The 25,789-nt window shown below is 45.2% G+C and overlaps 1 protein-coding gene across 1 annotated transcript in view; it reads right to left on the reverse strand.

The window, feature by feature from the left end:
• WDR17 (WD repeat domain 17) overlaps positions 1 to 25,188 on the reverse strand; it is a 69,240-nt gene extending 44,052 nt beyond the window's left edge. Inside the window, exons 1-6 of the mRNA XM_054720175.1 lie at positions 25,091 to 25,188; positions 17,256 to 17,384; positions 15,389 to 15,572; positions 10,931 to 11,161; positions 6,848 to 7,099; positions 3,010 to 3,132 (exon numbers count right to left, since the gene is read on the reverse strand). Coding sequence (XP_054576150.1) covers positions 3,010 to 3,132; positions 6,848 to 7,099; positions 10,931 to 11,161; positions 15,389 to 15,572; positions 17,256 to 17,384; positions 25,091 to 25,156 — 985 coding nt within the window. The 5' untranslated portion in view covers positions 25,157 to 25,188. The remainder of the gene's footprint in view (positions 1 to 3,009; positions 3,133 to 6,847; positions 7,100 to 10,930; positions 11,162 to 15,388; positions 15,573 to 17,255; positions 17,385 to 25,090) is intronic.
• Positions 25,189 to 25,789: the final 601 nt, after the last annotated feature.

Below are 25,789 nucleotides of genomic sequence, written 5' to 3' on the forward strand. Positions count from 1 at the left end.
TTGACTGTCACTCCAACACACAAGATGGCTACCCCCATGTGGACACAATATGGCCACCACAAGATGGCCAGCAGGGGAGGGCAGTTGGGAGGGACCAGGCCTGCAAGGGAGGGCAGTTAGGGGTGACCAGGCCTGCAGGGGAGGGCAGTTAGGGGCAATCAGGCTGGCAGGGGAACAGTTAGGCATCAAACAGGCTGGCAGGGGAGTAGTTAGGGGGTGATCAGGCTGGCAGGTAGAAGCGGTTAGGGGCAATCCGGATGGCAGGCAGGCAAGCAGTTGGGCACCAGCAGTCCTGGATTGTGAGAGGGATGTCCGACTGCCCGTTTAGGCCTGATCCTAAACGGGCAGTCGGACAGTGGGACATCCCTTGAGGGGTCCCAGATTGGAGAGGGTGCAAGGCTGGGCTGAGGGACACACCCCCCCCTCCCCGTGCACAAATTTCATGCACCGGGCCTTTAGTATGAGAATAAACTCTGTGCTTTGCGAACTCACAACTGTAAACCTACTGGCTCCTTTAGCACAGATATTGCCCCAACCTCTAATATAGAAAATTGGATATTATTTTGAAAAGAGGTGTATAAAATGCAGGGGGAGCAACCTGGATGAAAATTAGTGTGTGAGGAATCACAATATGCTGTGAATATCTAATTTATTATTTCCCCATAGATTAAAGCATGGAATGCTTATTTTTAAAAATATATATTTTATTGATTTTTTACAGAGAGGAAGAGAAAGGGATAGAGAGTTAGAAACATCAGTGGGAGAGAAACATCGATCAGCTGCCTCCTGCACACCTCCTACTGGGTATGTGCCCGCAACCAAGGTACATGCCCTTGACTGGAATCGAACCTGGGACCTTTCAGTCCGCAGGCCGATGCTCTATCCACTGAGCCACACCGGTTAGGGCAGGATGCTTATTTTTTAATTAGAATCTTCTTTCAAAATCTTGATATATTAGCTTACTCGCCCTTCCACACACACACAGACATACATGCATGTGAGTTTTTTCTTTTAAAGCTCATAACTCTCTAGTAATTGCTATTCTAATGAAAATAATTATCTTTGAGATTATATAATTCACTTTAATTTAGCACCCAAATTAAGAACCATAATTGTCTGACATACATTTTTTTACAACTTATTTTTTTAATATGCTCTTATGAACTTTTAGAGAGGAAGGGAGAGGGATAGAGAGACAGAAACATCGATGAAAGAGAAATATCATAGATCGGCTGCCTCCTGCACACCCTCTACTGGGGATCGAGCCTGCAACCCAGGCATGTACCCTGACCTGGAATTGAACCATGACCTATTAGTTCCTAGGTCAATGCTTAACTACTGAGCCATGCCGGCTGTACATTTTCATCTCAGTTTTTCTCTCTTCCTCCTAGAAGAGAATAGAAGGTTTACTTCTATTGTTCGTATGCTTCCGTTTCTCCAACTTTCAATTGCATGTGTCCCCAAGTTTAGTTATTTTCTGCCTAGTCTGTATCTCACACTGTGTCTTCTTGTTAAGAAGTTTTTCCTTAGAACAAGAATAATGTTTTGCAAACATAATCCAAAATAATGCTACCATTGCAAATTATCAGACCAATCTATGTTAATTACATACTGGAATATAGATAAATATTTCCCAGATATTCTCTTTTTTAGTATGCTCCCTTTTTTTTTAAAAAAAAATATATATATATTTATTTTATTGATTTTTTTTACAGAGAGAAAGGGAGAGGGATAGAGAGCTAGAAACATTGATGAGAGAGAAACATCGACCAGCTGCCTCCTGCACACCTCCCACTGGGGATGTGCCCGCAACCAGGGTACGTGCCCTTGACCGAAATCAAACCTGGGACCTTTCAGTCCACAGACTGACGCTCTATCCACTGAGTCAAACCGGTTTCGGCATATGCTCCCTTTTTTATTCAAATATAATCGCCTTCCTTACTGCATTCATTTGGATAACGCTATTTCTCAGAATCAATTCAAATGGCAGGAAGTCCAGGCTAGAATGAACTTCTAATAACAAAAGAGGCATTGGATTCCATGAAACTTTATTGACCATTTGGTAGAAACTAATATGATCCATGACTCACTGTTACAATATTTTAATTTACTGACATTATGGGTGGTTTTGATACCCTTTATGTACTTATCTATCTGTAAGTCATCATTTTTTTTTTAGAATTTGGTATGTCTGTATTTTAATCTCTTCATTTTCACATAACTTTTCTTATTCCACACTTTGTTACGTTTTTTAAAATGGGGTAAAAGACTAGACATCTAGCAATAGATTCCCTAAGAGGAATTACTCACAAATGACAAGATTGGTATGTGCTTCTTCATATTTGATGATTTTCCTCTAATGCTCATGGACCGCTTTTGTAATATGAAAACAAATGTGAAAGAAGAGAATCGGTGACAGTTCAGTCACCCTGTGTTATGAAAGTCATAGCAACTAAACCAGAGGTGGGGAACACAGGGCCCGCTGGTCACACATGGCCCGAGAAGTCATGTGGTCCGGCCCTGCCAAGGCATTAGGGGAGAGTTAATTAAACGTCTGACCAAATACCGCAGGCTAACTTTTAAGTGGATAATTGTGTATGGCCCGTGAATGATGTTATAAATATCCAAATGGTCCTTGGTGGAAAAAAGGTTCCCCACCCCTGAACTAAACCAAGAAACAAATAACCACACACACACACACACACACACACACACACACACACACACACAGAATTGCAGGATATACACCATCTCAGCCTCCAGAATGTTACTTCTCCAGTCTCAGCATCTCCGGACCCCCGTTCCCAGGATTTAGAGGTAGTAAGGCCCGACAGAAAAGCTTAACTCGTGGGTGGTTCCTTTAGCACAGACATTGTCACAGGCTGATTTTTAAACTGGCTTTTCAGTAGCACCTATCTGACATGCCTATATCGCCACATCAGCCATTTCATTTGGAAGCAGCAGGTACAATATTCTAAGATATTAGACTCTGATGATACTCTTACTCACATTTCTTTCTTGGTGGAGAATTCAGTACATGTAAGCAGTGAAATCCTGTTTTCTTTAGTTTAAAATTATCAGTCGGTGTTGTTCTTGAAACATTCCAAACGCGTAAAACGCCTACTTGAGAATCTAGGCAGGAAAAAGCATCATGTTAACAAGTTTTACTTGAGATATAAAATGCCCGGACATAAGAGTAATAAAAGAATCTTCAACTTGCAAGATTTTTAGCACTACCAATGGGCATTCTTCAAATAATAAGACTGTACAATCCTATATAATAAAAGGGTAATATGCAAATTGACTCCCAGGAATGACCAGTCACTATGACGCACACTGATCACCAGGGGGCAGACACTCAACACAGGAACTGCCCCCTGGTGGTCAGTGCACTCCCACAGGGGGAACTCCGCTCAGCCACAAGCTGGGCTGACTGCTGCGAGCGCAGTGGCCGTGGCGGGAGCCTCTTCCGCCTCCTCGGCAGCATTAAGGATGTCCGACTGCAGCTAGGCCGTCAGTCGGACATCCCCCAAGGGCTCCCAGGCTGCCAGAGGGATGTCTGACTGCCAGCTTAGGCCTGATCCCCCGGGGAGCAGGCCTAAGCCAGCAGGTGGACATCCCCCGAGGGGTCCCAGACTGCGAGAGGGTGCAGCCTGGGCTGAGGGACCCCCCCCCCCCAGTGCACGAAATTTTGTGCACCAGGCCTCTAGTAATACAATGAAAGAGACAGCTAACGTGCTATGCAACCTTTACATCTTTGACATGTTTACTGTTTTTTTCTGTTCCGGACCCTTCTCTAGGCTGAGAAACCGCCTTCTCTGGCACCTTTGCCCACAGCGGTCATTGTGACAATCTGGTCACAAAAAGCACCCTGTGACCCACGGGGTCTAGGAAAGCCCGTACTGACAACTCCCCCCACCACCGTTACACAATCCTCCCTCGTCCGACACAGTCATAAGCTGCCCCCTTGCTAACCTGCAGCCAGACAAGGTGCCTAACAGACCCGAAACCCGGTTAGAAAGCCCCCCGAATTCTACCTTCATCAGCTGCTTTGGAAAAAATCTGACAGGCCCTCAAATGATGCAACATGGAGCCAACATGTGACCCAGCAATTGCATCCGATGCATGTACCCACAGAATTAGAAACTCGCCCATACAAAAGCCTGCACACAGATGCTCATAGCAGCGTTATCCGTAACAGCAAAAAAAAAAAAAAAAAGTAGAAAAAAGCTAAATGTCTGTCAGCTGATAAACAAAGCCTGGCATACCCAGGCAATGGAATGTCATTCACCCTTAAAAAGGGATGAGTTACTCATGCACCCAACAACGTGGATGAAGCCTCAACCCCTATGCTACGTCAAAGAAGCCACATGTTGAGTTATTTCATTTCTATGAAACGTCAGAATCCCCAGAGACAGGAAGTAGATTAGCAGTTTATGTTCACACATGTGTACAGGAGGGGTGGTGGAGAGGGGGTAGCTGGGAGTGACTGCTAGTGGTACAGAGGGAATTGACTGAGGGGATGATGGAATGTTCTGGAATTAGACAGCGGTAAAGGTTGCACAACTTTCTGAGCACAGAAACCACTAAACTGTACACTTTAAAATGGTGACTTTTATGGTATGTGAGTTTTATCTCAATAATAATAATAATAATATCAGCTATATAAAAAATTCCCATGTCTATCATTAATTGTACCCTGTGAAATTAAAGGCAATTAAGATGTATAAGAACCTGTCTACTTCCATGTGTAACCTAAGTGCTTAAAGTAGTAAAGAATGTCTTTTTTTAAACCACAGTCTACGTGCAGTACCATTCCGCCCCAGTTTCAGACACACAGCACGGTGGCTGGAAAAACAGGTACTCTACTGAGTGGTCCCCCGCTGCCCAAGCACCCACCTGGCCCCGTGTCCCGTTACCTCCACATCACCGACTATTTTCCACATTGCAATCGCATCTCTGCATCTCTGTGGCTATTCTGCAGCTACCTATGTGACCTGCTCAATCCCCTCACCTATTTCACCCAGGCCCCCAAGCCCCTTCCCTCTGACAGCTGTCAGTCTGTTCTCTTTATCTATGAGTCTGTTTCTATTTTGTTTGTTTTGTTCCTTAGATTCCACATATAAGTGAGATCATATGGTGCTTGTCTTTCTCGGACTGGCTTACTTCACCTAGCATAATACTCTCCAGGTCCATCCAAGCTGTCGCAAAAGGTAAGACTGCCTTCCTTTTTATGGCTGAGCAGTATTCCATTCGTATCCACTCAGCTGCTGATGGGCACTTGGGCTGTTTCCAGATCTTGGCTATTGTGAATAATGTGCAAATAATTTCTTTAAAAATGTTGAGAGGAGAGGATAAAGTCTCTCTTTTATTTTACACTAGGCAAGTAACAGGAAATATTTACATAGTAGCTGACAGCACTCTCACTTCAGAGACCATACTTTCTGAACCTAAGTAAATAGTAATCCTAGTTAATTTCTAATTAGTATTTTAAATTCCCCCTCTTCCCATCCCCATCACTCCTTGACTTTGCTCACTCTCTTGATTAGGAAGCCATGTGATAGATTCTGGGGCTGCCTAGGCATAAGGGCTCACTCAGATCACAATTCCCAGGAAGGCTCATAGGCCTCCTGTCCAGATAACCCACTGTTTGAGTCCATACTTTAACTCTCATCCTGCCATGCCTGAAACTGAACTGTCTTTGTATTTTGTACACATACAAACATGAACGTGCACACATGTGCACACACATATTCCAATTTATTATCAGAAACCTGGATAACAGGGTCTTAATTTCATTTGTATTTGTCATTATGTTAATGACATACAGTATAGTAGGTCCTTGGGTTATGTGGGAGATCTGTTCCCACGGCGATGTAATGCGATTTTCGCCGTAAGTCGGAACCCACCTACATAAGCACCTGTGTCACTCACATGGAGCACATACACAGCAGTAATGAAGTGAAACAGTAAAAACAAATTAAAAGAAAGATAACAATTCCTGGCCTTTACTTGTGGTAAATAAATAATAAAAAGCATAAAGCACATATGTACATATGTCGAAATGATGTAACTATCTTTTTTATAAATAAATGGGACATGGTGACGTAACCACAAAATGACTTATGTCGAGTCTGACGTAACCCGAGGACTTCCTGTAGTAATAAAAGTAAACTAGGCATCCTAATATATAAAAAGCCAGGGGCCATCACGACCTAAACAACCAGACGGATGACCGAACAGTAGGCTGCATGGGGCTACCAGGCCAGCATGGGGGTTAGTGAGGGACAACCAAATGACTAAACAGCAGGCTGCTTGGGGTGACCAGGCCAGTAGGGGGGGCAGTTGGGGGCAACCAGGCCGGCAGGGGGGCAGTTGGGGGCGACCAGGCTGGCAGGGGGAGCAGAAAGGGGTGACAGGCTGGCGGGGGGGCATTAAGGGGCGACCAAGCCAGCAGGGGGGCGTGGTTAGGGGTGACCAGGCTGGCATGGGGGGGCAGTTGGGGGTGACCAGGCCAGCAGGCAGGTGAGCAGTTAGGAGCCAGAGGTCCCGGATTGTGAGAGGGATATCCAACTGCCGGTTTAGGCCTGATCCCCAGGATGGGGCCTAAACTGGCAGTCAAACATCCCTGAGGGGTCCCAGATTGGAGAGGGTGCAGGCTGGGATGAGGGGACCCCCCCCCCGTGCACAAATTTCGTGCACCGGGCCTCTAGTTTACTATAATAAATAATAACATTTGCAATATTAACAAGTCTTACACAGACGTAACCAGTGAAGGAGTATTATTTGCCTGACCGAATTAAAGAATACACGCGCATTTAACACGTGGGGGGATGGGCGCACTCACCTCCAGTGATGAACATCCCCGGGGCACTGGGGACCCAGGCCAAGCACTGCACACAGGCTGCGGCGCTGGGCAAGCTGAAGGTGGTTATGCAGCAGAGCGACTCCGTGTCCACCAGCCGGATCCCGTGATGCAGATTGGCCACCAGGAGGTAATCCGTGGACAGCGGGTCCCACTCCAGGGCCGTGACTGGGTCCTCTTCGTCTGTCCCTTCCAGAGAGTCGGGCCTCAGAACATGTCTCTGACTTTTATTACCTGTTAAAATACGAAGAAAGTGACTTTTAACTACACTCTCAGAAAAAGGTCAGTAACTGAGAGGGTGCTGATTTTCTCTGCGCACACCACAGACCCCAGCAGCATGGAAATATGAAGCTGGTGTGTCCTGAAGAAGCTACTGATGACGTGTGATGGTGGGGAGCTAGGGTTTGTCGCAGTGACGCAGTCAGACTGGACTGCTCTGCGTTGGCGATCTCTAGTACCTGGGAAGTTTGCCCTATTTGTTACTGAAAAACTGTAAGAAAAGGACACGAATACACACGATATTGTCATCCACCACCATTCCACTGAGTGACAAAGCATACAGATAGGAAAAGGCTTACCAGAAGGAAGGACATCCTGTTGTGATTAAAAGCACAGACTTTGGGTCCAGCCCGACCTAGTTCCACCACTTAGGGGCTCCGTGTTCTTGGACAAGACACGTCATCTCTGTGTGCTCAGGGTGTGTTTTTACAGTGAACATAACGATACCTACCTTGTAGAGTTTTGTTTTTTTAAGATTAAGTGGATGAGTTGCTGAAAGTGCTTAGAACAGTGGGGATATCATGAGCAGCACATCACTGTTTACTGTCACTCTTTGTCACACATCAGACCATCTGGCATAACCATCATTCCCTCCTGACTCCACTACAACCCAGGCAGCCAGACACACAGGAGGTAAAACAAGGGGAATTAAATGAAGCCAACGCCCGCCCCAGCCGGTCTGGCTCAGTGGCTAGAGTGTTGGCCCTCGGACTGAAGGGTCCCAGGTTCGATTCTGGTCAAAGGGCACGTGCTTTGGTTGCAGGCTCCATCCCTGGCCCAGGTCGAGGCTTGTGTGGGAGGCAACCAATCGATGTGTCCCTCTCACATCATTGTTTCTCTCTCTGACTCTCCCTTACACTCCCCTTCCTTCCACTCTCTAAAAGTCAATGGAAATATATCCTTGGGTGAGGATTAACCAAACAACAACAAAACCCAACAACAAAACAACAAAATAAATGAAGCCAAGGCCCATCAAACAATCCTCTATTCCTTCCAATTACATACACAACTGGCAACGGGGGGAAATCCGCTTCTGCAGTGCACCCCATGGGACTCCACTCCGCGGACGCGCTCACGCTCCAAAGCAAGGCCGTGAAACTACACTTAGAGACTACACCCTCACGGAGAGCCCAGTTATCCCTGCGTGCTCTACACGTTGAAATAATACTTTATTTAAAAAATAACACAACTGAAAGATACCATAGCTCTGTCATCAGCGCACACGGTTCTCCAACCTTTCAGGTTATAAAAGCAGAGAAAAGCAATTCCCTTGGGTCTGTCAGATATTATGAAATGAATTGAAAACCTTACAGCTTCTGCCTTGACATTAACTTCATCAGAATATAATATTATATAAATACAATGTGGATCTTAAATAGGTATTGTTTTAGTTAGAATTTGTGCACATATAGTCATAGAAAGTGCATGAGAGATTTCTTTTATTTGGGTTTGTCAAATTTTCACAATAACCATCAAGGAAAGTTTGTTTGCTTCTTCTTCCCCCAAACAAACATAATCTAAACTGCTATTTTATGTCACAATAATGAATATTAATATAGTGGGTCACTATAAGGCCAAAAGAGGCAGAAAAATGATTTATTAAGCTAAGCTGTACTTTACTAATTTTTAGGTATTTGCATGTGCCAGTTAGCATTATGACTTATTAAAAATACTCCAGGATATGAAAAAAGCAACAAAGAACATGGTAAAATTTACAATGAAAATGTTATAATATCTAGATCATGTTGCTTCAAAGCCCCATCTTACAGTCAAAATGATAAAGGGTTATAGTCACTGTTTTCTGCTCTATCCGATATCAACATTTTTATTATAAAAGATAGAAAAATTAATCTATAAATATAAAGCCAGTCATTAGAAAAACCGCTGATAATGTTCTAGTTTAATTATTATTTATTTTGCTATTTCTTGTGTTCTATTTTTTTATACAAATATCAGGCCCCTTGTGTTGTCAGATAAGGACAGACGCAAGTGATAAATTGGTAAGAGTGAGGTCGACAATTTCTGTATGAGAGACAAAAACTGGGGCAAGGGAAAATTATGGTTGAAAAATAAAATAATGAGGATGATGCATAAACCAAAGAGCTGTTGAAATTTTGATGTTGAGATCTGGTGGCTAAAGCCACGAGGAAAGAAATCATGAAAGGTGGCACAATAGGATAAAAATAAAACAAAATGACAAACAAAAAAATGTTCTGAGAAGCACAACGTTTCCTAGAACTGACACCAGAAATAAATGCCTCTCCCCTGTGCGTTTCCAAGCGGGGACAGTGTTGTTTGAGGACAATGTCACCAACAACATTTCTAAGATAAAACAACGCAAACTTGATGAAGGCCCTCCTGGGGGCAATAGCAGAGTCAAGTCAATGAAAACAGCTCTGTTATGAAGATAAGAACATTCTCTGATGAGCTGGCTCTGTCCAAGAATATAACTGGAAAGAGGTAAAGCAGTGGTTCCCCAACATTTTGGGCCCCATCCTATTCAGATGAGGATTTTTACATGAAAACACAGATAATACAGAACAAAGTGGTGGTGCTTTTAGACTGACTGAGCCACCTGGATCACCTACCCACCCTTCTCCCCTCCACCCAGCACACACACAAATATGCAAACACACTAATAATCACAATTTTAAAATCACGGATTTAAAATAATGGGTGAACTGCCTTATTGTGGGCAGTCCTCCACGAACAGTTCCCTTTTCTGCTTCTTCCAAAATAGATAAAGCTGGACAGGAGGCACCTGCAGGAGCCTGCAGGACAGACACTCTGTCTTGTTGGGTAGAGACTGAACCCTGTGGGGCCAGGAAGTCAGTAACAAGGGGAAGGGGAGGGCTCCTGTGGAACAGGAAGCTGAGCGCTAAGTAGTAAGGCTACAGCCCTGAGGCTTCAAACTCACAGCAGAGAGTCTCGTGGGAATAAAAAAGCAGCATTTTCTTCAAGACCCATTCGCTCTTGTCTACGCAAAAGGGAAAGGCATGGCCAGATGCCACCTTCCCTAACGGTGTGTGCGTGGATTCTTAAAGCCCTGGGGCGTACATGAGAGCAAGAAGTCTGTGTTGGGTTCTTAGCGGTTGAATTGTGTCCCTTCAAAGGATGTGGGGTCTCCGTGACATTGTTGAGAAGGTGACTCGGTTTGAAAACAGGAGCCCCCAGCCTCAGAGACCCCGGGTGCGGACAGCGCGCTGCTGGGGTGCCAGCAGGACTCTGGGATGAGTGGGGAGCCCTTCAGGGAAGTTTCCAATGTACATTTTGTTATTGTTTAAATTTTAAAAATAAACAAAATGATCAGACCCTTTCCTTCAGCGAGAGTGATGGACTAATGGGGTCTAAAGAGTTGTTTTTCCTTCCCACCCCAGGACCAAAGACCTGGCGGAGGATCTGGGGCGTCCGCATGGTATTCTACACTCCGGCGGGAGAATAGTTCTGACTGGTGAGCCATCAAGGGTTCCAGATCTACGTCCTTATCCACTCAGGCCGTTTTCTGAGTAAGTGTGCAGAAACAAAGAATTGACTTAAAGAGTAAAACCATGGGACGCATGCCTGATTCGGGGTACATCGAAGCAGAATCTGCCCAGCTGGGCTGAATGCATGACCAGGCCCGAGACGTAACTTAGCTTCCCATGATCACGTGGAATCAGTGAGACGCTGGGTACTACTGGCACAGCTGTTATTTTAAACGAAATCCTGTCCTCTTGGCTTTCTGCCGTGTCGCTAAGAAATGACGTGCGCCGGGGAAGAACCCGTGGGAGCCGAGCCCATCCTCACCTGGCTGGAAAACCGACAGGCTCCCATCCACGTGACCACACACGACCTTGCCCTTCCTCTGGGGGTGCCACCGGAAGGTGCAGATGTCGGACACGAAGCTGTGGGCGTCTCGGTGCACGGTCACGCCGCTGTCCGGCCCCGAGATGGTCCAGACGAGCAGCGGGCCCCTGCGGGGAGCGAAGGCCACCGCCTCGCCCGCGTTCCAGCACCAGCTCAGGGAGGCGGGCGTCCCTGGAACAGAGGAAATGTGGGTCACAGCACAGGGTTCCGGCCCGAACTGCCATCCGGCAGCATCTGCTTTGTAAGTTCTGCAACGACGTAGAAGCGTAAGCTCATGGTTTATAAACACCTGACCTTCTGACCTGGGAACTGGATTTTTAAACTAATCCCTGAGACCACTGGGAACGTACGTCGGGTACTTTGTCGGTGAAAGGAACAGCACCTAGTTAGGTTTAAATGACTAATACGATTACACGCTTCCTATTTAAAGAAGGGTACAGAGTTCTTTCTTTTAGAAAACTGTTTGCTTACCAGAGCAATTACTTTTGACCGAGTTCTTGGGTGTGAGACCTGCTCTAGGCATTCCCTATACAAGTTAGTATAGGTGACACTTCCTGCTTTAAAGGATCTTAAATAAAAACTGGGAAGGATGAAATGTAGGAAAAGTTAGACGTTACTTTAAGGATTTCATAACAACGGAGTTCATGCTACAATCTATGTCTTATCAGGAGTTTAGAATCAAACCTTAGCTTTCCCTCAGGTGAACTAAACAAGTCACTTTCTGTCCGAACCTCGTCTCCTCATCCATACACTGGACACAACTACAATCATCTGACCACTTACTTCACATGAACATCGGAAAAGAAAATATAATAATGTATGTAAACGCCCCCTTTAAACTGTAAGACAAAATAGAACAGCTCATTGTAAATCTCCCCACTGTTATTGCAACCAAATAGATCCTAAATGAAATAAGGGTTACGGTGAATTTATGACTCAAGACAGGGATGGTGACTCTTCCAGCAGGGACACTGATCAATTGCGTCAGAATCACCAAACTGAAGACGGGCATCGGAGGAAGTGGAATTAGGGCCTGGGGATCGATTTTAACAGGGTTTGTGAACCACTGGGCTACTGCTCTGGAAAGGAAATGGGATTTAGATTATGCCTGGAAGGAGCCATGGAGTTTAAATATATGAGATGAGCACTGTTTCCCAGGAAGAGAAGACGACATAAACAGAGACACAGAGTCCAAAGTTGTTTGCTGACCGTAAAGTCAATCCGTGTCTGTAATGAGCAAGAGGCAGAAACTGGACATCGTAGGCCTAGTTCAGGGCCGGACACAGAAGGGGAACTCCGCCAGGTGTATTAAATGAATGAATACGTGAATATATAAATGAGGTCAATTAAAAAGACGATGTGGTTTTAGGGTACATTAACAGAGGTAGAATTTCCCCAATAAGGGATGAGACACTCTGTATGATCAAACCACCACAGAACACTTGAGAAACCATGAGAAGGCTGGCTCCCTGAATGGATATTTCCAGAAGAGCAGCAAGGAAGAAAAGGGACAGGAACCAATGCCATATCCTTACAACAGAAAACTCTACCACAGTGGCCTGCTGTATGCAAGTGCTTGTCAGAGCTCTACCAATACTCACTCACTTGGTTCTCCCAACAAGATTCTGAGTTAAGTAGGACACATAATTATCCATTAAAGGTTTTGTTTTCTGACAGCATGTTGGGACATTTTTCAAGTTGGTGACAATTTTAACATTTTAAAATTAAACAAATTAATACATTTTCCTTGAAATTGATTTTTTTTATTATTGGGAAAAAGTTGATGAAGTAAAAACTACAGTTGCAGGTTCGAGTTCAACTGCTGGATGGGGAAGTTCTAATATCGATTCAAAAACTGACATGCAAACTTCTACTTGCTTACCCTGGATTCTGGAAAGGAAAAACAAAAACAAAGTCTAAGCCATTTCAAGGGGACTATCTAAAATGAAAGTGACCAAAAATATTCACAATAACTCTTTGAAAATAAAATATCAAAGTTTCAATCTTCAAATTAAGGAGATATTTGGAAGTAGCATGAGGAACTTATTAATACGTCTTTGAAAATTTCAGAGGAAAAGGTATTCACATTTGATTTAAATTGTTACCAAAATTATTTAATCATTCTGCCAATGTGAATGAAAAGTTTTATTTGTATATTCAGTGGCAAAGGAAGCTGTGGCACGCACAGCTGGTGAATGAAAAAACTCTCCCTCCAGGAATGGGGGTGATGCAGCCGGTGTCGGATGGCAAAGCAGGGGATAAACTGGCTGGTCATACAGCAACGCACGGTCTCATCTGTACTTGAGCGTAACATTTCGATAGCCTGGTCTCCTGTGGATTTTGTGTGACAACTTCATGAGAACAATGACATTGTGTGATATTTTTGGTTTATGTCACATAAAACATGGACAGAATTTTAGGGAGTATTTATTGTGCTATTTAAAATTAACTTCACACAAAGCTAGATTTAAAGCACTGGGGTAACACACGGTTTATTAATGTAAACAATACTGGGAAATCTGGTAGGGTCTGTGGTTGTTGGAGAAACACATAGGACTTGAAAAACATGACAAATCTTGATTGAGGCCATCAATGGCTTTTATAATTTTTTAAAATTCTCACCAGAGCATATGTTTCTATTGATTTTTAGAGAGGAAAGTACAGGGAGAGAGAGAGAGGAACATCAACTGGTTGCTCCATGGGCGCCCCGACGGGGATTGAACCCACAACTGAAGTATGTGCCCCGACCGGGAATCCAGCCCGCTTCCTTTTGGTGCATGGGGCGACAAGCCACCAACTGAGCCACCGGCGGGCTCCCCGGCTTTTACACGGCACAGAGCTGGTACCAAAAGGAAGCTGGCTTTCCGTACTGATGTATGGGAAGCCTTAAGGGAAAGTTTTCCTTGCATCAATGGAAGCTCACTGAATATTCAGATATTTTTAAATATTCACAGATTACAGCAAATTACTAATACTGAAGTTCACTGGCTGTGGCAAGAAAAAACAGTAAGTAGGATGTATGAAACTGGAAATAAGACTTGCATTTTTCTAGTTGAAAAATTAACTTTGTTTGGCAAATATATATTTTTTTAATTTTTAAATATATTTTATTGATTTTTTACAGAGAGGAAGGGAGAGGGATAGAGTTAGAAATATCAATGGGAGAGAAACATCGATCAGCTGCCTCCTGCACACCTCCTACTGGGGACGTGCCCGCAACCAAGGTACATGCCCTTGACCGGAATCGAACTTGGGACCTTTCAGTCCACAGGCTGACACTCTATCCACTGAACCAAACCAGTTGGGGCTCAGCCAATATTTTTAAGATGAAATTTACATTACAAAATTGGTATATTTTACCAGTATTTTCAACATTCCTAATGACCTAAATTTGAAAGACAAGGAAAAAGCGATAAACGGAATATGTTGAACATATCCGAAGACTCCAACAGGCATTACTATTATTTTGGAAGCCAGACTGAACTACCATGGCCTATGGGTTCTCAGCATTGTCACTGCACACTGGAAAGAATATCGTAAAGAATCCTTAAACAAAACAAAGTTAGTGACATTGTCACTTCTCCGTGTTCGCCCTCAGTTATCATCAGAATGTTTTAGGGAAGAAGCTAAATGTGGAAAATGCATCCAGCAGTAGCTTCCAGATTCATAATCACTAACGGAGCTACATGTGGTGCTCAGAAAGAGGTTGCGTTATTGTGATGTTTAACGCGGAGACAGGATGCCCTAACCTCACCATGACTGCAGGGTCTGATTCTAGCAGGAGGAGCAGCGTAGTGATACTGTTCGCTTCACAGAGCCCCCCCGGTCTGAACCAGGGCCCTCCACCTTGACCTGGAGGACAGAAACCCGTGCAGTAGGGCACCGAAGACGCGTGCGTGTTGTCCTTGTGGGTTTCGGATTGGAACAGAGCAATGCATAGGCAAGGCCAATTGTCCCGTTAAGAAAGTCTTATCTAATTATTATTTTTATATTTACAGGGTGGGGCAAAAGTAGGTTAACATTGTGAGTATGCAAACCAGAGTTTACTCTTGTATTATTGTTCATTAACTATTGTATTATTTTAGGTACCAACAACTGTGAACTACTTTTGCCACACCCTGTGTTTTGGAAATGTTCGTGTTTTATTTAAATTCCAGCGTTCAGTGGTGCTGATGGTCCAGTGGACTGACTGTAATTTTTCATGGGATTCCGTTTCCGTCTGGCGCACACGCACACGCACACGCACAGCAATGAGCCAGGACGTGAGCTGTGGTCCTTGTGCAGCTGACCAGGAGAGAGCTGGGCTCCTTCAAAACCCGAGCTCGCCGAAATAAAACACTCTGCTCACTGAAATACAAATGTTTCATTCCATAAGACACATCCCCGTTCCAAAGATACCTTTTGTATTGTTGAGTTTAGCAATGACTTTTTGTTCTGCGACATTCCAAATGATCACTAAGTTATCGGAACTGCCACTCGCAAAGAGATCGGGGTTATGTGGACACCAAGAGAGAGCTGTGATAGTTTTTTTGTGTTCAGACATAATTGCGTGGAGTTTAAATTCATTATAACGGTGATCCAACTAAAAGAAATACATAAATAAGACATTTCAGTGCTTCTTTTCAGATCGTACACTTTCCATTAATCACATTTTCACAAGCTACCTCGATGAAAATTAGCAGACCTCTAATAACAAAATATGAACACATTTTCAAGCCTTGGTCTACTTTCGAGTATATTCGATCAGCTGACAGAAACTATTTTGAAAAATATGAGAGAATTGAAATGAAATGTATCAATTTTAAAAGCAAGTAAAAATAAATGATGCACATTGAAATACGCTTCATTGAATTTTTATCATATTTTTATAGCTATATCTATTTATGAGGAAAACACTCTTCATCTCAAAATATTTTTACTGCAAGGTTTCACTTACATTTGAATAAAAACAGTTAGGTTAAATAAACCACCTCTCATTATTACATTAGTAAGATGTCCAAAGTCTGAAAAGCAAAACCTATTTTAGATCATTGCTTTTCGATGGGGAATTATACTACGTTCTTATATGTAAGTGGACAAAAGGAATTGCCTAATTTTCCTATTTCCTTCGTAAATGTGCCATTCATTGGTGAGCCAATCGATCTTTTTATCATTGCTGACATATTTGGGATTATGTTATGTCATTTTATTATTTCTTCCTTTAACATGCAATGAACTTTTCACATTGTTATTGGGGGTTTTACTGGTCATTATTATGTTAGTTACTTATTATCCCCATCTTTGTTTAACCATGCAGTCACAGGAAAATCCTGGCTGCCAATATGACCTTGAACAGCCTCCCTCGGGAACCTCTGCTATTGGCCAGTATCATTTGGCTTCATTTTCTTCCTGGTCCACTCTGCCCTCCTCTCTCCACTACGGCCAAACCATTTCTGCTGGAGGGCCTCTGCCTGCAGCCCCCTGGGCCATGATGCCCTCCTCCCCTATTTGTCCACAGGTGTCCCTTCCCCTGCCCAAGTCCCAGTTCAAAAACACCTCTTTAGAGACCTGTTTTCTGACCAAAGTATCAAAATAACTTCATGCCCCTTCCCAGAAACGGGCCCATGACTTTCTGTAACCTTTAAAATGGATATATAACGCACACTGAACATTATATTCGCTTCAGGGGTACAATATGATGATCTGGTATCTGTATATATTGAGCTTGCTGCCGTCTTCCGTGTGGGGGATGGGCAGTGGAAAACTGTGAGTTCTAGGGGAACTGCATTTTTCACTGATCTGTTGTGCCCCTTAGTCATGCATTCACTGGTTGATTTGTGTATGTGCCCTGACTGGGGACTGAGCCCTTAACCTTGGCGTTTCAGACGAAGCTCCAACCAGCCGAGCTGATGGACCCGGGCCTGCGGTGGCATGCTGATATTGCCACATGTTCGAGAAATGAACCCCCCAAAACCTTACTCTCCATTGCGGGAAACTCATCAGTGTCTAGATTAACACCATTATTTCCAAAATTTCAATGGACGACATTATTAGCAATTGCAAGGAATTTTACTTCAGAATAAAGCAACATTTTTTTTTTCACTTTTAAGTGAAATGAGTTGGTGTTTCAAGATTTAAAAAAAGTCACTTAGGAACCATTTAGTGAGTATCTGCCGAAGGCCGGGGTGCACGATAACGTGAGAACTGCACGATGAGGAAGACACGTATCACTTAAATGGTCACCGTCCCGATGACAGGGGCCGTCGGAGGCGGCGGGAGTGCCTACCTGGTACACGTAGATGGCCAGGGTGGCGCAGTAGGCAAACCTGTCCCCGCTGGCAGCGCACACGTCCCTGTTCCAGGGCTGACAGCCGGCGGCCAGCAGCCCGACCTGCCTCACCCGGGACATGCCGGCCTGGGGAACAAACGGGGGGGAAGGTCGGTTACTGTCATCCCGAAATAACCTTCCTCTTCATCACTGTCTCCCTCCATCCTTACCTCTCTGCCCTGGAAAAATGTGTTCTATTGTGGCCATCCATCTCAATGGACACTTTCAGAGAACAGGAGTTTAAATCCGCAAATGTCTACGCACATCAAGGCAGGCCACTTCAATCAGGGAGGCAGGAGGCTGTAAAATGCTAAGGGACAGGGGACATGGGCCAAGGGCTGGGCAGCACAGGGGAGTGAGGGGGCCTTGCGTGGAGTGAGGGTGCGCACCCCCCCCTCCCATACCTCTGGGGGAGGCCCTGCCTGGTGCCAGATGCATGGAGCTTCCCAAGCAGAAATATACAGATATTTTTATACATTTTTATTGATTTCAGAGAGGAAGGCAGAGGGAGAGAGAGAGAGAGAGAAAGATCCATGATAAGAGAGAATCACGGATCGGCTGCCTCCTTACATACCCGCTCGTGGGGATAGAGCCCACAACCAGACATGTGCCCTGACCTGTAATTGAACCATGACCTCCTGGTTCCTAGGTTGGTGCTCAACTACTGAGCTACGCCAGCTGGGCAGAAATATACAGATTTTTAAGTAAAATAAAAATACTTTTATGTAAAATGTACAAATTTTTAAGAAGGGGCAATTCATTCAAGGCATCAAATTCAAATGTAAAACTATGAGCCAATATCGGGAGGAGTGTGGCGTTTGTCATAGAACTTCAACGTTTTTACCCGGATGCCATATTCTTACAAAAACGCCTGGAGTCGCACAGGGAGAGCTACAAGCTGGCCTGCGATGTTGTTCGTTGTGAAGAGGGGAGGACGGGAGCCGAGACTGCGGACCATAAACTGTGTGTGGCCGCGCTGGGATTCCCTGCGTCCGTCTGTCTGTCTGTGGCTGCAGGCGTGGGGGCAGCAGTGTCCTGTGACCTCGCTTCTCTCGTGGATCTGAGAAGAGTTGTCCGTTTTCTGTTCCTTCGGGTTTTACTGTTTCAGGCCCAAGTGAGGACTTCTAAGCTCCGTACACGCCTGACTAGAAACTAGAAGCCCCTCAGCTCCATTTTTATGTGTTAAAAACAAATAAGTTACTCTGAAATCCATGCCACTATATTTTTACTTTAACTATCAGTGTATCCTGATTTACTACTTTTTAATTTTCATATTTAGATAATATAAACATTTTGCTTTTGTCATATAATTTGTATGCCCTTTAAATCTCAGGGTTCACCAACTTATGTCCTTCCTAAACTCACAGCTGAATAACTCGTCCACATCAGCCATGAAAATACTAAATAGGACAAAGCAAAATGACATTTTATTTAAAAAACCTAACATCCTGAGTGAAATATTTAAAAATGATGAATTATTAAATATGAATACTATGACTTATAAATCTGAGTTACGTATTTAATCTGGTAGTATTTGAAACTTCCAGATTATTTTCCAAAAGTATTATTATAAGATATATTTGGCACATAGTAGTATGTAGCCTTTATGAAGTGATGCCTAGAGTCTCTGAGGAGATAAAGCTCTGTCATCTCTGTGGTAGGCATGGATCGGCCACGGCGAATGGACCCGCATTCCTGGGAGCAGACCTGCTCAGCCGCGGTCCATTTCAAAACATGCATCTGCATGTTAAATAGGAATCCCGTAGAATGTCACATAGCCAGGCCAGTAAGTAGACTTAACATTAGGTGGCAGGTAATTACGTGCTTCAGAGAAATAGTGTACCCTGGTCTCTCTTTATGCTACAATACGTTTCATTCTCTATTTGAACAACTTACGGAATTCCACGTCTACTCTAGAGATCTGTTGCTTCAGCACCTATCCTCTTTGTGGCCCAGAAACAGCGCGTGCACTGGAAGCTGAAGCCCTCGGCGGTGCAGCTCATGGCCAACGCAGATGGAGAAAGGCTTTGGGAGGAAGAGCGCCTGAGCTTCCCGCACCACGTGCACGTGCTGGTGGCAGTAGCCTGGCAACCACAGCCCTGCAGAGGGAGGTGTGTATTTCTCCAGCCTGAGTACAATTTCAGTTTCAAACACACACACACTCACACACACACTCACATACATTCACACACACACTCACACACCTCATACACACACACACACACTCACATACATTCACACACACACTCACACACATACACACTCACATACACTCACACACACCTTCGCACATACTCACATCCACTCAAACACACACTCACACACTCACATCCACTCACACACACCTTTGCACACACTCACATACATTCACACACACATACACACTCACATACACTCACATACACTCACACCTTCACACACACACCACACACATCCACTCACACACAACACACACACACTCAGACACATATTCACACACTCACACACACTCAGACATACTCACATACAACACTCACACACGCTCACACTCACACACACTTTCACAAAGTCACACTCACACACTCTCTCCCTCTCTCACACACACACACACACTGTAATTGCAGTGAAGATGCTTTGCACAGTAAGTGTACGAAATGCAAAGAAAGTGATGAGTATATTTTCATTACAGTTACATACTATGAGAGCTCACTTTTGAAAATGCAAGAATATTATGAAATGAAATGATCACAATAACATTTAAAATACAGCTATATAGGTATAACCCTGACAAAAAATACAATGTTACAACTAAGTTAAAATCAAGTTCCGTATGTGTCTGTGAGACGTAGAAGTATGTACATATGCCATAAACAAGAATCCCATCAACGTGTACCAGTGAAAGGCCAATTTGGTGCTCTAAAGATCAAACTCGCGCCTGTATGCGAGTTTTCAAACACTACAAATCTCCATTACAACCTTAACTCAAAAATCCATCTTGTGAATCTTTAAAACACAACCTACTGACAAGTTTGCCATGCTGAATGCTGATTATATAGAGTTTAAATGCACATACACCTCACCTGAAAAGTAACAGGCTGGATTTTGGGAGAAAATAAAAGTCAATATTCATGTGCCCATTTTCACTATTTAGAGTAGACTCTTTCTTTCTCGTCTAAGCCTGTGTAAGAGCTGATCGAAACTTGAGCCAGAAGAAGCTCACGCTCCTGAAGACAATATGGTAATTTTAGGGCCACACTATGCCTACAGCAGCTCCTATCATGGCACATCTCAGAACCAGGAACTCATCTATAGAGGCCGGGTGTCAGCAAAGGGCAGGCTGGAGCTGGGAGGGAGGAGGGACTTGAATCCTCACCCTCTCCATGAGCTGCCCCAGAGGCACTATAAGGGAAAACATGATTTTCATAAAAAGCATTTTTCTCTTGGTCTCAGACACCCTTTCCCCCAAATTAGATGACCATCCGGGTCCCTGCCCAATGAGGAAATATGGACGGCGCTGGGAACAAAGCCTCCTGTTCCAACATCAGGATTGCACTTACTACATTTAAAACGCATGGACATAATACAAGGGATGCTGGCGTTGCAGAGTGTGTGGGTATGCGTGGGTGTGTATGTGTGGGCGCGTGTGCGTGTGCATGTGCGTGTGTGTGCATGTGTGTGTGTGTGTGTGTGTGTCCAGGGGGATTGGAGTGTGTGTTAAACTCATAAACTGAAACATTTTATCATTTGCGGGTAGGACTGGAATTCTCAATCTCAAACCTGCAGAATGCTCAGCACTCACAGTATGAGGGATTTTCTCCAGAGTCAGGTATTAACTGGCTCCAGAGCTGTTTACCAGTTTGGTTCACAGCTGAAGAAAAATAATTCTAAAAAGTAGGCAAGAGGCTTTTAAATGGCTGAGGATTTACAATGAAAGAAATAATTAAGGAAAACGAGGAGAAATAAACGAAAGAACTTATATCCTTTTATGCACAGCCCATCAACACGGGCAATAGGGGAGTGAAGACCTGGGAAGAGGGGGTAGAAGGCGGGAAAAGGAAGGTATCTGTAATACTATCAACAATAAAAATACGCTATAAATGAATGAAATAGTGAGAAAACATCTCTGATGAAGGTGAGAAGAATGGGAAACTGAAGAAGTGAGGACGGAGAACAGTCAGTGCTGCACATCTCAGTAGCACCTGTCCTCCAGCAGCAACGGGGACGCTGGGAAACTACAGCCACACACCCTCCTGCACCAACGGGGGCGCTGGGAAACTACAGCCACACACCCTCCTGCACCAACGGGGACGCTGGGAAACTACAGCCACACACCCTCCTGCACCAACGGGGATGCTGGGAAACTACAGCCACACACCCTCCTGCACCAACAGGGATGCTGGGAAACTACAGCCACACACCCTCCTGCACCAACGGGGGCGCTGGGAAACTACAGCCACACACCCTCCTGCACCAACGGGGATGCTGGGAAACTACAGTCACACACCCTCCGCAGCAACAGGGACGCTGGGAAACTACAGCCACACACCCTCCAGCAGCAACGGGGGTGCTGGGAAACTACAGCCACACACCCTCCGGCACCAACGGGGATGCTGGGAAACTACAGCCACACACCCTCCCGCACCAACGGGGGTGCTGGGAAACTACAGCCACACACCCTCCCGCACCAACGGGGATGCTGGGAAACTACAGCCACACACCCTCCCGCAGCAACGGGGAAACTACAGCCACACACCCTCCTGCAGCAACGGGGATGCTGGGAAACTACAGCCACACACCCTCCCGCACCAACGGGGGTGCTGGGAAACTACAGCCACACACCCTCCCGCAGCAACGGGGAAACTACAGCCACACCCCCCCCAGCAGCAACAGGGAAACTACAGCCACACACCCTCCAGCACCAACGGGGACGCTGGGAAACTACAGCCACACACCCCCCAGCACCAACGGGGGCGCTGGGAAACTACAGCCACACACCCTCCTGCAGCAACGGGGACGCTGGGAAACTACAGCCACACACCCTCCCGCAGCAACAGGGACGCTGGGAAACTACAGCCACACACCCTCCCGCACCAACGGGGGTGCTGGGAAACTACAGCCACACACCCTCCCGCACCAACGGGGGTGCTGGGAAACTACAGCCACACACCCTCCCGCACCAACGGGGATGCTGGGAAACTACAGCCACACACCCTCCCGCAGCAACGGGGAAACTACAGCCACACACCCTCCTGCAGCAACGGGGATGCTGGGAAACTACAGCCACACACCCTCCCGCAGCAACAGGGACGCTGGGAAACTACAGTCACACACCCTCCCGCACCAACGGGGGTGCTGGGAAACTACAGCCACACACCCCCCAGCAGCAACGGGGATGCTGGGAAACTACAGCCAAACACCCTCCAGCAGCAACGGGGATGCTGGGAAACTACAGCCACACACCCTCCAGCAGCAACGGGGATGCTGGGAAACTACAGCCACACACCCTCCAGCAGCAACGGGGATGCTGGGAAACTACAGCCACACACCCCCCAGCAGCAACGGGGGCGCTGGGAAACTACAGCCACACACCCTCCAGCAGCAACGGGGAAGCTGGGAAACTACAGCCACACACCCTCCAGCAGCAACGGGGATGCTGGGAAACTACAGCCACACACCCTCCAGCAGCAACGGGGAAGCTGGGAAACTACAGCCACACACCCTCCAGCAGCAACGGGGATGCTGGGAAACTACAGCCACACACCCTCCTGCACCAACGGGGATGCTGGGAAACTACAGCCACACACCCTCCTGCACCAACGGGGATGCTGGGAAACTACAGCCACACACCCTCCAGCAGCAACAGGGATGCTGGGAAACTACAGCCACACACCCTCCTGCAGCAACGGGGATGCTGGGAAACTACAGCCACACACACCCCAGCAGCAACAGGGGCACTGGGAAACTACAGCCACACACCCTCCTGCAGCAACGGGGATGCTGGGAAACTACAGCCACACACCCTCCAGCAGCAACAGGGACGCTGGGAAACTACAGCCACACACCCTCCAGCAGCAACAGGGACGCTGGGAAACTACAGCCACACACCCTCCAGCAGCAACAGGGACGCTGGGAAACTACAGCCACACACCCTCCAGCAGCAACAGGGACGCTGGGAAACTACAGCCACACACCCTCCAGCAGCAACGGGGAAGCTGGGAAACTACAGGAAGATGTTCCACTCATTAATGAAAAAAAAATCCACTAATTGCCTTCATTTGAATAATTTATAATTCATCCATTAAAAGGGTAAAAAGTCTAAGAGAAATCATATGTTATTCTAAACAAATCCATTTTGATAAGGTGCATTTTAAAAGAGCAGTTTTGTACTATTGCAATAATACATCTGAATAGTTATTTTCAAAATACTATGCCAAAGTTGCCATAGTAACAATGCAAATCCCTTTGAAACATAACTAATTGTCTAAAAATTTGTCCAATGTAACAGAGCTCTCTTCCTCAGAGAATTTTTTACATTTCCTTTTATAATATTACTAGAGGCCTGGTGCACAAATCCCCTCAGCCTGGCCTGCACCCTCTCGTAATCCAGGACCCCTTGGGGGATGTCAGACTGCTGGTTTCGGCCTGACCCCCGCAGGCCAGGCCGAGAGACCCCACCAGTGCACGAATCTGTGCACTGAGCCAGTTTTGGCCCAATCCCCACAGGCCAGGCCGAGGGACCTTGGACCTCTAGTCTATATATATATAAAAGCCTAAATGACCAAAGGACCAGTCAACTGGTCGCTATGACACACACTGACCACTAGGGGGCATACACTCAACACAGAAGATGCCCCCTGGTGGTCAGTGCACTCCCACAGCGGGAGCGCCACTCACCAACAGGTGCCAGATGCAGGGCTCAGGGATGTCTGCTGCAGCCTGGAGACCACAGCAGAACAGCAGCAAGCCTACTAAGCGGTGGTGGCAGCAAGTGCAGTGGGCCCAGGATGAGCAGGAACAGCAGGCAGGAACGGCAGGAGGCATTGGATTGATGGTTTCGGCCTGATCCCCGCAGGCTACACCAAGGGACCCCACGGATGCACGAATCCATGCACCGGGCCTCTAGTATGCATATAAGATCTTTGGTTAATCTCTTCCTACCCTCCCTGCTCCTCCCTTCCCTCTGAGATTCATCAGTCAGTTCCATGTTTCCATGCCTGTGTGTTGAGCATCTGCCCCTTGGTGGTCAGTGCGTGTCATGGCTACCGGTTGAACGGTTGGTCGCTTAGGCTTTTATATATATAGATAGTATTATTATATGCATCTATTTATTGAATGCATTTCTTTATGAAAAATTATTTCATTGAAATTATTGCTACTTTTATATATTAACCTCATTAGAAAGAATTCTAGTTTATACAGGGTGGGTCAAAAGTAGGGTTACAGTTGTGAACATGTGAAACACAGAATTCTTGTATTATTATTTACTGTTGTTTTATTTTCCATACGAACAACTGTAAACCTTTTTTTGCCCCACTTTATATTTAAGCCTAAAGACAATCTGAAAACACTATGCATTCATCTTAAACCAGGACAGAAAAATGCCTTTTTCTTCAATGTATAATTAGGACTATTTGCATATATCATCTTCTTACCTCTGCTTTTTAAACCTATCAAATAAACATCTTACTTGCACTCAAAATCTTTCCATGCAAAATTGTCCATAATGTAAATGATGCAGCAATATAAAACAATTGGATGAGAAATGAAACAGAAAAAAAGCATAAAATTGTAACTACAACATAAATATCGCTTACTCTTTGCAGTCCTTCATACCAATCATCTTGCTCAAACCAACTTGAAATGTAAGTCATCCAAGCCATAGGCTGTTTCTACCTTAATCAAGGCAAATGGAAATCAGCATCGCAAGGCAGCACCTAAAGCAACAACAATGAGTTTCAACCACGCAGCTCACCAACTCTGCCTCGAGGAAGGCTGTTCAGGAGAAGAAGCGAGGCGTGCACACACATTTCAGTCACAGCAGTGTTAACGATTTACAAACAACGGTATCTGTAAAAATCATGCTAAACCAGAAAATGGACGCCTATATGCAATCAAGAAAAAAATACATAAAACAATAATGTTATTGCACAGTAGCTGAGAAAACGCTGTATCAAATAGTTTATTTGGTTTACAGTTTTCATTCTAAAAATCTTAGTTTTAACTTTTGCAAGAAACAGGCGAGTTTCTACTAGAAGTTACCAAGTTAGCACAAAAACGCACAAAATAACAGGAAGCAGAAAATTAGTTTCACTGTCAACCTTAGGAGTTGGACCGACAGATGGAAGAAAGTTTCTAGGTTAACAACTGTACGAGGGCAAGGTCAACCCTATAGGTCTATTTGCTTCCAGCTCAGCTGACTGCTAACCTTAGCACCTGAAATGGTTTATAGACCGCACAGGACTGAATGGAGCGCTAAGGTGTTCAATAGAGAATCAAAACCACACCAACTTGAC

The sequence above is a fragment of the Eptesicus fuscus genome, chromosome 8, assembly GCF_027574615.1.
Source record: "Eptesicus fuscus isolate TK198812 chromosome 8, DD_ASM_mEF_20220401, whole genome shotgun sequence".
NCBI classification, from domain to species: domain Eukaryota; kingdom Metazoa; phylum Chordata; class Mammalia; order Chiroptera; family Vespertilionidae; genus Eptesicus; species Eptesicus fuscus.